This window comes from Elephantulus edwardii, unplaced genomic scaffold (assembly GCF_000299155.1).
Source record: "Elephantulus edwardii isolate Elephantulus edwardi_28Jun2011 unplaced genomic scaffold, EleEdw1.0 scaffold00089, whole genome shotgun sequence".
In the NCBI taxonomy this organism is placed as follows: Eukaryota; Metazoa; Chordata; class Mammalia; order Macroscelidea; family Macroscelididae; genus Elephantulus; species Elephantulus edwardii.
This window is the reverse complement of record NW_006399839.1, coordinates 4,734,636-4,748,148: the sequence shown is the minus strand read 5'-3', so window position 1 is coordinate 4,748,148 and position 13,513 is coordinate 4,734,636. Positions and strand designations below refer to the sequence as shown.

The 13,513-nt window shown below is 48.2% G+C and overlaps 1 protein-coding gene across 1 annotated transcript in view; it reads right to left on the bottom strand.

The window, feature by feature from the left end:
* SRRM4 (serine/arginine repetitive matrix 4) overlaps positions 1-13,513 on the bottom strand; it is a 201,483-nt gene that overhangs the window by 45,097 nt on the left and 142,873 nt on the right. The window contains exon 2 of the mRNA XM_006890414.1: positions 6,531-6,677. Within this exon, the coding sequence (XP_006890476.1) occupies positions 6,531-6,677 (147 nt within the window). The remainder of the gene's footprint in view (positions 1-6,530; positions 6,678-13,513) is intronic.

The window sequence follows — 13,513 nt, the reverse complement described above, 5'->3', positions numbered from 1 at the left end:
TTGCTCCTGAGTACTTTAGAGAGGTCCCTAACAGCAGACTTTCCCATCGCGATACGCTTTTTGATTTCCTGACTGCTGGTGCCAAGAGTGTTGGCACCATTCATATGTACAATTAATTAATATTTACAACCTCAGAACCCAATGGAGGGTGGCTGGAGAGTCAGAACTGACAAAATGACAGTGAGCTTGATTTACCCCGAGTGAAATAGAAAGAAGGAAACCATACCCTCAAAGAAGCCGGTCTACAGGACAAATAGTCAACATGAACCACAGTTCTACATTCCATGAGACCAGGAGAACTATATGGGGCCCCACAACCCCTGACTTATGCTAATCAGAGCCACAATAAATGGACCCTTATAGAGTAGGAAGAAAAAACAAACAGATCCCAAAATCCTGAAAAGCATACAAACAAAAGTCAACCCAAACCTGGGCTGAGTGAGCTTGGAACACTCCATGAGACACTGACCTTGAACCAAACAAACCTGTGAGTCGACCTTGTAACTAAACAACAAATTGGCTCAGAAATCATGACTATCATTCATCCTTAAGTCTTGTGCTCCTTTTATAAAAAATAACCTCTACCCAAACAGTAAATAATATAGTCAATAATTAGGTTAGAATAGAGATGATATTATAAGTGGACAGGGAAACTGGATTAATGGAAACAGAACCACCAGAATGGAAATAATGAAAATGTTCAAGAATTGTGAAGAATGAAACATGTTGTCATCTAACAGCTGTAGATTTGTTGAATGAGAACCTAAGCTACTGTGTAAATTGCCACTGAAAACATCATAACAGTTTTTTTAGAAACAGTCTACTATTTTCAAGAAAGTTACTTTTATCAGGCTGAAAACAAACAGGAATTCAGTACTTGGCTACTTAGAGATAGTTAAATAAGTTATTAAGCCAGCAGGCTATTGGGAATGTGGCCACTTCCAAGTTTCTCTTCCAACGAGTCCTTGATAGAGAGCAAGAGTCTAATAAATATTTGTTGAGTGACCCAGTAATGGATGACTGGATAAAATGACGTAAGCACTTGTTAAATCATCTTATTTCCTATAAACACTTGCCACTGTAAGAGCTGCCAGGAATCTGAGAGGGAGAGAGGGGGAAACATTTAAAAGAGAGTAATACTTAAAAAAAAAAAAACAAACTTTGAAAGTGTGTCTTAAAAACTAGACAAAGATCCCTTTGTCTCAGGTGACCACTGTGTCTTCAGGAATCACCAGGTCCCAGTCCCAGAGGAGCAGAGTTTGGGAACCACTATCTCAGACTCACATTGAAGGGATGGGATAATGGTGAGGGATGTCAGGTGGGTACAATCAGCCCTCTTCAGAGATCCAGAGGTCTTTACAGGGTGGCTCTGCCCCTCCACTCCTCTCTTTCCTCCGGCCCAGTTCTCCCAGGTCAGTGCAGGGGTGGGGGACATGGTACGTGCACAGACACTGCATGAGCAGCAGCTGAGGTCGCAGGGATGAGGAACACAGGGGCGCCGTCCACACTGGTTTGGTGTGCAGGGTTAAATATACAGTGATTAAGCACAGTGAATGAGCACGCAGCTTCCAAGTCCACAGGAGGTGCATATGCAGAAGTTAGGTCTGAAGTAGTCAGTCAGTGGCTGAGTCAGCAGTAGTCACCTTCACAAAAGTGTCATATGTGGCAGTCAAGTCTGCAGTGGTTAAGTTCCCACCGGTTCAGCATGCAGAGGTGACATGGCAGGGGTGTCTATCCCGTGAGCATTCCACAGTCACAGACCTGACGCTTACTTAGAGAGGTTAAGCACACAGGGGGTACCTAGACAGAGGTTCCTTATACAGTATTAGTTGTTGTTAGGTACTGTCAAGGACAACTCAGAGACCCTGTGAACCACAGATCTGAACGCTGCCCTGTCCTGCGCCATCCTCACAATTTCTGACACTCTTGAGCCAGAAGTCATTGTGTCAGTCCACCTCACTGAGGGTCTTCCTCGTCTTTGCTGACCCTCCATCTTTCTAAGCATGATGCCCCTTTCCAAGGAGTAACCTCTTCCAGCAACATGTCCAAAGTATGAGAGACAAAGCTTTGCCATCTTTGCCTCCGGGGAGCACTCTGGCTGCACTTTCTCCAAGACAGATCTGGTTGTTCTTTTGGCCGTCCATGGCATATTCAGCACTCTTCTCCAGCACCCCAAATCAAAGGCATTAATTCTTCTCATGTCATCCTTATTCACTGTTCAGCTCTCAGATGCATAGCGAGTGATTAAGAAGATGACAGCCTGAATCAGGTGCACATTATTCTTCAAACTGACATCATTGCTCTTCAGTATTTTGGAGAGGTCCCTGACAGAACCCTTGCCCAGTGCAAGACATTTCTTGATCTCTTGACAGCTGGTAACAAAACTATAGCCGTAGACACACAGCAGCAGTTAAATCCTCAGTGGATAAACCAGCGGAAGCTGAACAGTGTTGAGTGCAGTGGTGAAATACCCCATGTTGTTGTTGTGTGCCGTCAACGTTGGAACTGACCCATACCTGACCCTCCAGCAGGTTTTCAGAGGCAGTAAATTGCACAGGAGATTTCCTACTCTTTACCCATGCAGGAGCTGGTGGCTTTGATCCTATGGCTTATACCACTGGATTGGCAGCCGAACTCCTTGCCTCCAGAGCCCCTGGGGCTTATTCATGGGATGCATACATCCCATGTGTCATTAAGTCTACAGTGGATAAACACGTCCTAGTTAAATATGCGGAAGTTAAGTGTTATACATGCAACGGTTTGGTGTGCTGGGTGTGCATGTCGCTGTCAAACGCCATCCAATCTAAGTCCGCTCATAGCAACCTCCAAACAGCAGATCGAACCCTTGCCCTTTCCTGCATCAACCTCACGTTCCCTGCCATGCTCAAGCCCATCGCTGCATTCACTGCATCAGTCCATCTCAGTGACTGACTGAAGGTCTTTCCCTCTCTCGGCGACCCTCTGATTTCCAGCCATGATGTTGCGCGGTGGGTGAGCACACAGCAGCTAAGCTCTCAGTGGTGAAAATGTGCTTCCCCAAGGGCACAGACCTGGCATAACTTTGGCCCCTTTTACCTGCTCCTCTTCTGTAACGGGAGTAAGATCTGGTGCTTCTGCCATGAGTAGCTGTGATGAACGCAGGCACGGACTCCCGTCAGGTGGCCTGTTCTGGCAGACTGCCTTCACAGGGAGCAGATTCCATTCGTGCACCTCTGTAGTCACTGTTCTGATCATACTGTCGTTATTGCTCGTACTTCAGAACAAACAGATCTTGGAGAAGGGGCAGCCACAGTGCTCTTGGGAGGCAGGGATGGCGAAGATTCATCTTCCACATTTTGGGCATGTTGTTTGGAGCGGCTATTCCTCAGGGACAGACATCAGGCTTGGAAAGGTGGAGGGTCGGTGAAGGAGAGGGAAGACCCTCAATGAGATGGGTTGACTGCGGCGATGGGCTCAAGGGTGTCAGAGATGGTGAGGATGGCACAGGACACGGCGGGGTTCAGATGTGCGGTTCACAGGGTCGCAGTGAGTCATACTCAACTCAAAGGCACGTAACACTAGTCGTGACAGAGAGCCAGCCACAGCTAAGTAGAAAGAGGGGACATCAGGCCAACCAGCATTGATAACGTGGCATCATTTCTCAGGGTTTCATACCTGGAGCCGTCTCTTCTGTTTCCTGTGCACATTTTTTAGCACCTCTTGTGTCTCGGACTTGAAGCAAGGGTCTGTACCCATCTGACCCCAACTTGCAGAATTAGATCTTACTATTGTTCCACTGTACAGTTCTGTAAACTGTGGCTCAGTGAGTATGTGGCAGCCTGGAATTTTAAGGCAAGTCTCTACAACACACTGACTCCTTCCATTGTCTGGAGACAATGTTTCCAAAGTATAAAACACCCTTCTTCCTCCCTTCTCTTTCCATCTCTCAGCCTCTCACCAAAACAGCTTATTTCCTGGAGATAATGTTCAAATATTGACATTGAACCTCACTTCTCCAAGCTGACAGGACTTAATTGTTTGGTGCTCATTGAACTCAGAGCCTAATTAAAGCCCACAAACATGATGGCAGCATGGGTGGAGGGACAGGTGTCAGATGTGAAAGCTGCTCCACCTCCCTTGTTACAAAATTCACAAACCGTATCTGTTAGCATCGGGGTTCCTTGTACTCAACAAAACGCTACACAGAATCTGGGGCACATACTTGGAAGCAGCAATCAAGAAATCAAATGGCATATTGCACTGTTACAAAAGGACTCCCTAAAGTGTTAACAAGCAAGGATTGGAAGACTAAGCTGTGCCTGACCCAGGCAGTGTTATTTTCAATTGCTTCGTCTGCACGATCCTTTCTTGCGCTGTCCCTCCCCCCTCCCAAGCATGACGTCCCTCTCCAAGGACTGGTCCCTCCTTGCAACATGTCCAAAATATGTCAGACGAAGCTTCAGAATCCTTGCCTCCAAGGGGTAGCCTGGTTTGACCCTCTCCAAGAGAGGACCCTCGATGAGAGGATTGATTCAGTGACTGGGGTACTGGGGGAAGGTGTGTCAGAGACAATAAGATTGGCACATGATAGAGCAGAGTTTAGCGGCAACTTGGCAGCACATAATAACGTCATCTGCATAATCATCAAATCAATCCATCTCATTGAGGGTCTTCCTCTCTTGCGCTGTTTCTCTACTCTTCCAAGCATGATGTCCCTCCCCAAGGACCAGCCCCTCCTTACAACATGCCCAAAGTATGCCAGATAAAGCCTCAGAGTCCTTGCCTCCAAGGAGCAGCCTAGTATCACCCTCTCTAGCATGAATCTGTTTGTTCTTCTGACAGTCCATGGCGTATTTAATACTCTTCTCCAGCACTACAGCTCAAAGGCAGGGTTCTGGGCTGTGGTACATAGGGTCGCTATGAGTCACAAGCAACTTGATGTCACATATCTAACAACAGTATCTGCATGCAAACACTGGACAATGAATAAGCAAGACCAAAGAAGAGCTAATGACTTGGAATTGTGGGCTTGGCACAGAGTAGCGAGTATACCATGGACGTCCAGAAGAATAGCTTGAAGTAAGGGCCAAGTCTCATATACTTTGAGCACGCTATCTGGGAAGAACAGTCCCTGAAGAGAGACCTCGTGCTTGGTAAAGTGGAAGGTCACCAAGGAGGAGGAAGGCCCTCAGTGAGGTGGGACAGATACTATGGCTCCCACAATGTGCTCAAGCCTGTCCGTGATTAAGAGGACAGTGCAGACCTGGGATAATGAGTGTTACAATGAGCTGGAGCCAAGTGGGTGGTACCTGGCACCTCCAACAACAAGGGGGCAGCACTGTAGCTTCTGTCCATTTCTCACCTGGCTGCCCAAGATAGCTTAGATCTTAAACCATAGTCAGTGAAAAACTCCAGAATGAAAGGAGAGACTCTGGGCCAGTCACGAGTATCCAGGCCTCATCCTGGTCCTGCTATCCACTGGCCTCAGTTTCCCCAACTTCAAGATGGCTTTGAGAGTCTCTAATTCAGCATAAGGAGGCAGGGAACATTGCTGGTAAGGACACCATATGCAGTTTTCTTTCAGTCATTGTGGGAAATCTACACATCCGTGTGTGTGGGGGGTGATTCATCTGAGGAGTAGGGGTCAAGGCTCTAGGTCAGCTGGTGAAGCAGAATTATAAAGGCAGACTTAGAGTCGGGGACTACAGAAGCCCAAGACAAGGCAGGCTTTACACATACATGGAACAGGGACACAGTTGCTATTTCATTAGATCGAGAGTACGATACGGTGGCTAGAACTTAAAAGCCGAGAATCTATGACTCAAAGGTACACTTTGCCACATGCTGGTGGCCATACTTTGGGCACTTTATCTCTCTGAGCCTCAGTATCGTACTGTAGCCTCTGATCTTAGTCCAGTGCTTCTGACATAGCAGGTACTCAAAAAACATGGGCTGCATAATCAAGCAAAGGAAATAAATAATACAAGGATCTGAAACTGTGCAGTGAGCCCTGATTCCTTTCATGATTTGGCTCATGCACAGCCCTTTAAATGGAGACCAAACAAAGTGTCTCATTTGTGACAGGAAGCTTAATCAACTATGGCCCACCAGTCAAATCAGGCCCACTTCCTGTTTTTAGAAATAAAGTTTTATTGGGACACAGCTGTCCCCATTCCTTTATATGTCTGTGGCTGTGGACTTGAATAGTTGTCACAGAGACCTCTCTTAGCTAAATCACAGGGTGAGACCAGAAACCAGCATTTAGCTCACTTTCTCAAAGTTTAATTGGAAGCCAAGGCATGTAAGAATCTGTTCAAATTCCACTTTGTCATTTCTGCTCCATTTCTCTGCTTTATCTCTACATGAAACCAGTGTCTTATGGCTCACAAACCTGAACTTTTATTAGCTGGTACTTTACAGAAAAAAAAAAGTTACTGACCCATAGTGACAGTAAGTGAAAGTAAAAAAAAAAAGAGTGGAGAGAAGCGGTCAGAGAGGGCCACTCACTTCCACATCCTCCCCAGAGAGAAGGGGCGGGGGCGGGGCCTCACCTGCGTGTTCCAGCAGGACTCAGCTCCCGGCTGGCCTTGTCTCTCTCCCAGCTGTTGGTGCCCAGGGTCTCCGCAGCCAGTCGCTGGCCCAGCTTCTCTGAAGGGCCATTCTCGGCTGGAACTGTCAGGGTGCTCTGGGGTTCAGCCCTGCAGGAGAAGGAGGGAGAGGTGTTAGGAATGTGCCATTCTGGTGACCAGCAACTGGGGTCCTAACTTGTTGAGTGGACACCTGTGGTACAACTAGTAGTCCCCTGTCTGGAGCAAAGATGACAGAAGGAAAGAATTCATTTGAAGGAGTCATGGACTGTGAGACTCTCAACCTCCACTGATCCCGAGACTGGAAGAGCTAGCTGGTACCCAGCTATACTGGTGACTGAAAAAAAAAATAGCAATGCACAGTCCTACTGTCTTAACAGAGACTGGTGGCTCTTGGTTAACCTTCAAATCTGGAACAAAATCCACTCCTGTGATTTCTACATTCATATAAACAAAAGATCAGCCTATGTGGCCGAAAGTAACACCAGAGGGTTATTTTCCTTAAAGCAACCAACCAACCATATAACATCAAAAGAGCAGCATTTTCCCAGAGAGGAAGTTCAGAAGGCAGGAAGGGATAGGATAGAAGGATTAATGGAAATGAGAATCACAGTGAGGAAGCAGGAAGAATGTGGTTTCATCCTGAAAAGTCTAATTAATGTCATAAAGCAAAATGTGGACAAATGGTTGCATGGTGCAGTTTTCTATATAAACGCCCACCCCCAGCCATAACAATAAAAAAATGAAGTAGGGGGGAAAGTGATGTTAGGATTTGGCAGTAACACTTAGAGCCAGGCTTCTCTAAAATGACAGACTTCCCTAAAATCTCCCAGATGCCCTTGTAGTAGGTGACAAGATTATCTTGGCCAGTAGTTTCTGAGGGAGGCAGTGATAACAGGTGCAATTTAGTCAACTCTGACTCATCCTGATCCCATGTGACTGACTAAGACCGCCTCATAAGACTTTCTGGGCTATAATAATTAAGGAACAGCTTGCCACACCTTTCTTCCATGGCACCAAGCTGCTTTAAATTAGTGGTCGTGTGCAAACTGCTTTTGCCACTCGGGGGCCCATCTGGTTGCTAAATTTACACAGATGACCATCGCCCTTGTTGATTTCCAGCTCAAAGTGACGACGTCTGGTAGAGCAGACCCGTCCCAGAGGGCCTGCCTGTGCTATGGTCTTCGTAGGAGCAGACCACCACGTCTTTTCTCCCATAGAGCTGTAGGGTGGGTTAAACCCGCCAGAGGGTCAGCTCTGGGTCGGTTCCAACGCTATGGTACACAGTAACAACAATCCTTAGAAAGGGGCATCATGCTAAGAAAGGTTGAAGGTCAGTAAAAAAGACGACAACTACCCTCAAGAAGATGGACTGACACAGTGACTGCAGCAGTGGGCACCAATGCGTCGGGAATGATGATGACGGTGGTGCAGTTGGGACAGGGTTCTGATCTGTTGTTCATCACGACAACAGTCAGAACCGACTGACTCATAGCTGACCCTCCAGTGGGTCTTCAGAGGCTGTAAGTCACTCAGGAGGACGTGGTCCATCTTTCTCTTCTCCCACAAAGCAACAACTGGTGAATTCGAACTGCCTGCCTCTGGGTTGGCGGTGCAACCCCTTATCCACTAGACCACCAGTGATCAACCTGGAATCACACTGCACCTTCCCCACTCAGTTGCTCTAGGCCCTTAAGACCAGTCACTTAATTGTTCCATCTCAGCTTCCCCCAAATCAGAAATAACGGTAGACCATTTATAGCTGCATGTGAAGATAAAATGAGGTAATGTGCAAATAGAGCAGCTCAGAAAGCATCAGTTCTCTTTTCCTCCGGTTCCTTGTGAGCGAAACGTCAGTTAGGGGCCCAAAGCGGCTATGCGATCACCTATTTTGGAAGTTCTCAGAGTTCTCTTTTCTGCATCTCACATGGACTCCATGCTGGAGAAGCCCCCTGTGACTTCTGTCCCCTTATTTGAATAAGCCCAGAGAGAGAAAAGAAGTTGCCTTATTTCTCAGCAATTGAAGAGATTTTCCCCTGGACGTCTAGGCTCCTAGCCAGGCGGTCACCTGTCAGTCATTCTTTCAAACTGTCGCTGGTGTGGTGCTGTATTGCTCAGGGCTCTACCATCAATATTCTCATGGACTAGTCTTACTGTTGTTGCTGTTGTTGTTGTTGTTATGTGCCATTGAGTCACTTGTGACTCATAGCGACCCTATGTAAAACAGCCCTAAACTCTGTTCTATCCTGTGCCAATCGCACTGTCTCTGACACTCCCATCCCGATTATCCCAGTCACTGAATAGAGGGCCTTCCCCTCCTGTGCTGTCCCTCCACCCTCCCAAGCTTGATGTCCCCCTCCAAGGACTGGTCTCTCCTCACAACATGTCCAAAGTATGTCAGATAGAGCCTCAGAATCCTTGCCTCCAAGGAGCTACCTGGTTTAACCCTTTCCAGGATGAATCTGTTTGTTTTCCTGGCAGTCCATGGTACTCTCAATACTCTTCTCCAGCACCACAGCCCAAAGGCATCAATTCTCCTTCTATCCTCCCTAGTCATTGTCCAACTCTCTGATGCATAACAAGTGACTGCAAAAACCATGGCCTGTATCAGGCGCACCTTAGTCTCCAGAGAGACACTTGCTCTTCAGTACTTTAGAGAGGTCCCTAACAGATGACTTTCCCATGGCAATACGCCTTTTAATTTCCTGGCTACTGGTGCCAAGAGTGTTGACTGTGGAGCCAAGCAAACTAAAGCTGTGAACAATCTCAATCTCTTCACCATTCATCCTGTTGCTGCCAATTGGTCCAGTGGTGAGAATCTTTGTCTTCTTGACATTGAGTCTCAATCCATATTGGAGGCCACAGTCCTTGACCCTCTGTACCAAATGCTTCAGGTCCTCCTCAGTTTCAGCAAGCAGGGTTGTGTCATCTGTATAACGCAGACTGTTGACAGATCGTCCACCAATCTTGACCCCACATTTCTCCTCATAGAGAGCCCAGCCTCCCGGATAATCTGTTCTGCATACAGGTTGAAAGGCAGCTTCCAAACTAAGACTAGGAAGAAACACCTGGCAACTTATGTTTGCAAATCCATTCATGAAAAAATCATGTGTATCACAAGAGAACATTGCTCAAGAGAGTTCTGGGAGAGGAGCCCTGAGGTTGGAAGGCCCGCAGAGTACACAGCGGCCACAGTCAGTGACGCTCACATGTCACTGATAATGAAGCAGGGCTGGACAGCGTTCTGTCGTGTGTGGGCTTTGCGTGGGTTGGACATGATGACAGCAAACAGCATCAACAAGGGGGTGGGAGTTTTAGGGTCCTAGGTGAGTGTGGCTGCAACACTGCAACGAACACTGATCCTGCCTCAAAAACCCCAGGCAAGCGTTGATCAAAGGCCTCAGAGTCCTGTGTGCTCCAGGCACCTGCAGCCAGTGCACTGAGACTGGTTCTGTGACTCTGGATGAAACCACATGATAAGCCCCCTGCACCTTGGAGATGCAAGAGAGGTCACCAAGCCTGGTCCCCAGTGGAGGGAGACAGCGAAACCCAGCCATCTCTGTCAGCTGGAAGCTACTGCGGGCCCTGGAGGAAAGGAGATGCTCTGCCCGCCCCATTGCCAGCCCCTTGCTCCCAGTGCACCCCTCCATCCTGCTCAGCCTCAGTTTCCCCCGTACACACTCCCCTGTGAGGAGGATTCCATGTCTGGGCACCCCAAGGAATGCTATCCCAGCTCTTCTCAGTCAATTCAGTGCTTGCAGTTGTAGGCACAACAAGAAAAGAATGGCTTGTAGGGTGGTAATAAAGAAATGAGGTAGGATGAGCCTGTATCCGGGGAGGGCCTCTCAGAGCAGGCGGCAGGGAAGTGATGGTGGAAAGGAAGCAAGAACCAACCCTGAGTGGCAAGTAGCTGCACTGCAATCCCAGAGGTATGCGGTTCGAATCACCAGATGCTCTGCTGGAGAAGGAGGGGCAATCTCTTCCTGTACCAGTCAGATCCAATTTGATGGCACACACACACAAAATAAAATTTTTTTTAAAAAAAGAAACAACCCTGAAGGTTACGGTGGTTTGACAAGGCCTTTCTCTGAAGGGTTGATGACATCCTTTCCATCAAACCATGGAACCCAGGCTCCTCCCCTTGGATTCAGGGACTAGTTTCATTACTAGAATGTGGCAGAAGGGATAATGTGCGACTTTGGAGACTAAGAGATGGATGGCGGGCTCTGGGGGAGATCAGCCGCCATACTATGAGGGCGCACAAGCAGCTCTCAGAAGACGACTATGTCATGGGCAGCTGAGGCCTCAAGCCGACAGCCGTGTGAGCGAGCCATGCCGGTTGCGGATCCACCAGCCCTCGGCAAGCCTTCGGATGGCTGTACCTGGTTGGTGTCTAGACAGCAGCCTTTGAGGAGCCATGAACCAGAACCACCCAGCTGAAGTCCAGGCTCAAAGGAACTGTGGTGCACAAGAATGATTTATTCTTGTTTGATGCCACAATGATTTAGGGGTAATTTGTCATGTGGAAATAAAGAAGGATGATACAAGTATCTGTGGGATGTATGTTGTACATACTGAAGAGATGGCAAATTCCACGGCCAGCGAGAAGGAGCACGCTTGGTCTGTACAGGGAACAGCAAGCGGGGCTAGCGTGGCCCTGGGTGAGAACAGCGGAGAAGTGGATGGAAAGCTTGGTCAGTCACAGGAGAATACTCAGGTTTTTTGCAGGTGAAGTGACGAATAGTGATAGTCTGCTTTGTGTTTTAGGAGGATTATTCTGGTGGCTAATGAGACTAAGAAATGAAGAGGGAAAGCGATTACTGCAATAGTCCAAGCAAGAGATTCAGACCAGGTGGTAGCTCAGACCAGGCTAGCAGCAATGGCGGGGATGAGATGTGGTCAGATTCTGAGGTCTTAAAAAGTGGACCCAGTGGTCTCTGTTGCTGGTTAGACGTGGAGCATGGAAGGGGGAGAGGAGACAGGGATGGTGCCTAGTTGAGAAATCTGAAATGACTAAAGTTACCATTGACCAAGGTGGGAAGGTGGCGTAGGAAGCAAGCTTCGGGATCACTTATCCCCGTTTCTAGAGCCTCGCTGTCTCTTCACTATTTGTGATGGATTGAATTGTGTCCCTCAAGTGAGAGATGGAATCCTGACCCTGATACCTGTGGATGCAATCCAGTCAGGGAAGGAGGTTTTGATTGTTCTGGTAATGAGGGTGTCTCAGTGCAAGGCCTGCACAGAACAGCATCACTTCTGAGCTGTAAGGGGGCAGCAAGGACACGGGGCCCAGGAAGCATAGATGGGTGGGGAGCAGGAAGACAGGGAGCCCTGAAGATCACCCACGAACTGAGGAGCACTGGGGTGACGGAGCCGAATCTAGTCTTCCCAGAGTAGACAGAGAACTGTCTCCTATCTCTAACCTCTCTCCCACCCTTTCCTCTCTCATTTCCATTGAGTTAGAACAGACTTTTTGCAGACCCTCCAGTGGGTTCTTCAGAGGCTGTAAATCACACAGGAGGAGACGGCCCATCTTTCTCCTCAACAGTAGCTGGTGGAATTGAACCATCTATCTTTGCATTAGAAGTGTAACTCTGTACCCCGCCCCCAGGCCATCAGAACTCCCTATCTGTGACCAGCACCCTGAATTTGGAACTCTAGCTTCCTGGGCTGTGAGAAAAGAAATCTGTTTTTAAAGCTACCCACTGTTGGTAGGTAGTTCTGTCACCGAGCAGTTCCAGCAAACCAAGACAGCATCCTTAAACCCAACCCACTGTCATCTAGTCAGCGCCAATATGACAGCCCCCCATTGGGTTCCCAAGGCTACAGATCCTCACGGAGGAGGCTGCCCATCTTCCTGCCACAGCACGGCTGGTGGATTTGAACTACCAACCTTTGGTTATCAGGGCAACACTATGCCACTGCCACCAAGGCTCCTTATAAGACAGTACCCTCACTGCAGCCCAATAAAGTGTGCTGTGGCCATTGAGTTGTCATCCCTCATAGTAAGTCCTTGAGAAAGAGACTGAGTCTCATTCCCCAGGCCTCTGCTTGGTAAACACTCAACACTCTGGCTTCTCACAATTAGAAGGAGCTTTTGCAATGAGACAGTCTAATCTCTTTTGGGCACAGTGAGAGAACACTGACGCGCAAGAGAGGAGATAGTCCAGCCAGGGCTCATGTCTGCTCAGTCAGCCCTGTTCTGTCCAGCTCCCATGTCTCTTATAAAGGTGATGGCTGAGGTGATCAATGTACAGTTATTGTCCAACAGAGCCTGGGATGAGACCCACGCAAGAATGAACTTTTGGAACGTGCAGGGCATTCTAGAAAACTGAGACACCAGCATATGTCATGACAAGCAAAAGTTGAGTTGATGTCTCAGTTTTCTAGAATGGTAATCTCTAATGGTAATCAATCGGCAGCGAATGAATCTTTGGTGAGCTGTGCTGGTCCAGGCAGAATGAGCCTGTGATTTGTGCCAGTGAAGGGCATGGAGGTTTAGGGCATCCACAGTCCGGGGCAAACTGGCAGATGCAGCTCCCAGAGTCATGGAGCAAGGCTCAGGTGAGGAGATGCCTCAGTCACCATCTCCAGCGGGGTCTTCCATGGAGTGACTTTGCTCTACAAATGCTTCTTAGTGAATAAATGAATGAACGGATGGATGGGCATCCCAAAGTCCAGGCTGATTTGGGGACCACAGATCAAGTTCAACCTCTCCAATAAAGAAGCCCAGGTGCAGAGATGGGACACAGCACAACAGCAGGACAGACATCAGCCACACACACACACATACACATGCGCGCGTGCGCATGCACACCTACTCCAGTCCCCATCAGCGTCCCTCCCTGCCTTTAGCTTTGCGTCCTTGTTGGTGGCAAGACAGATTCTGCCTTCCACCCTTGCTGAGGACTATCAGAGCCTTGCTTCCCACCGCACAGCCCTCTGTT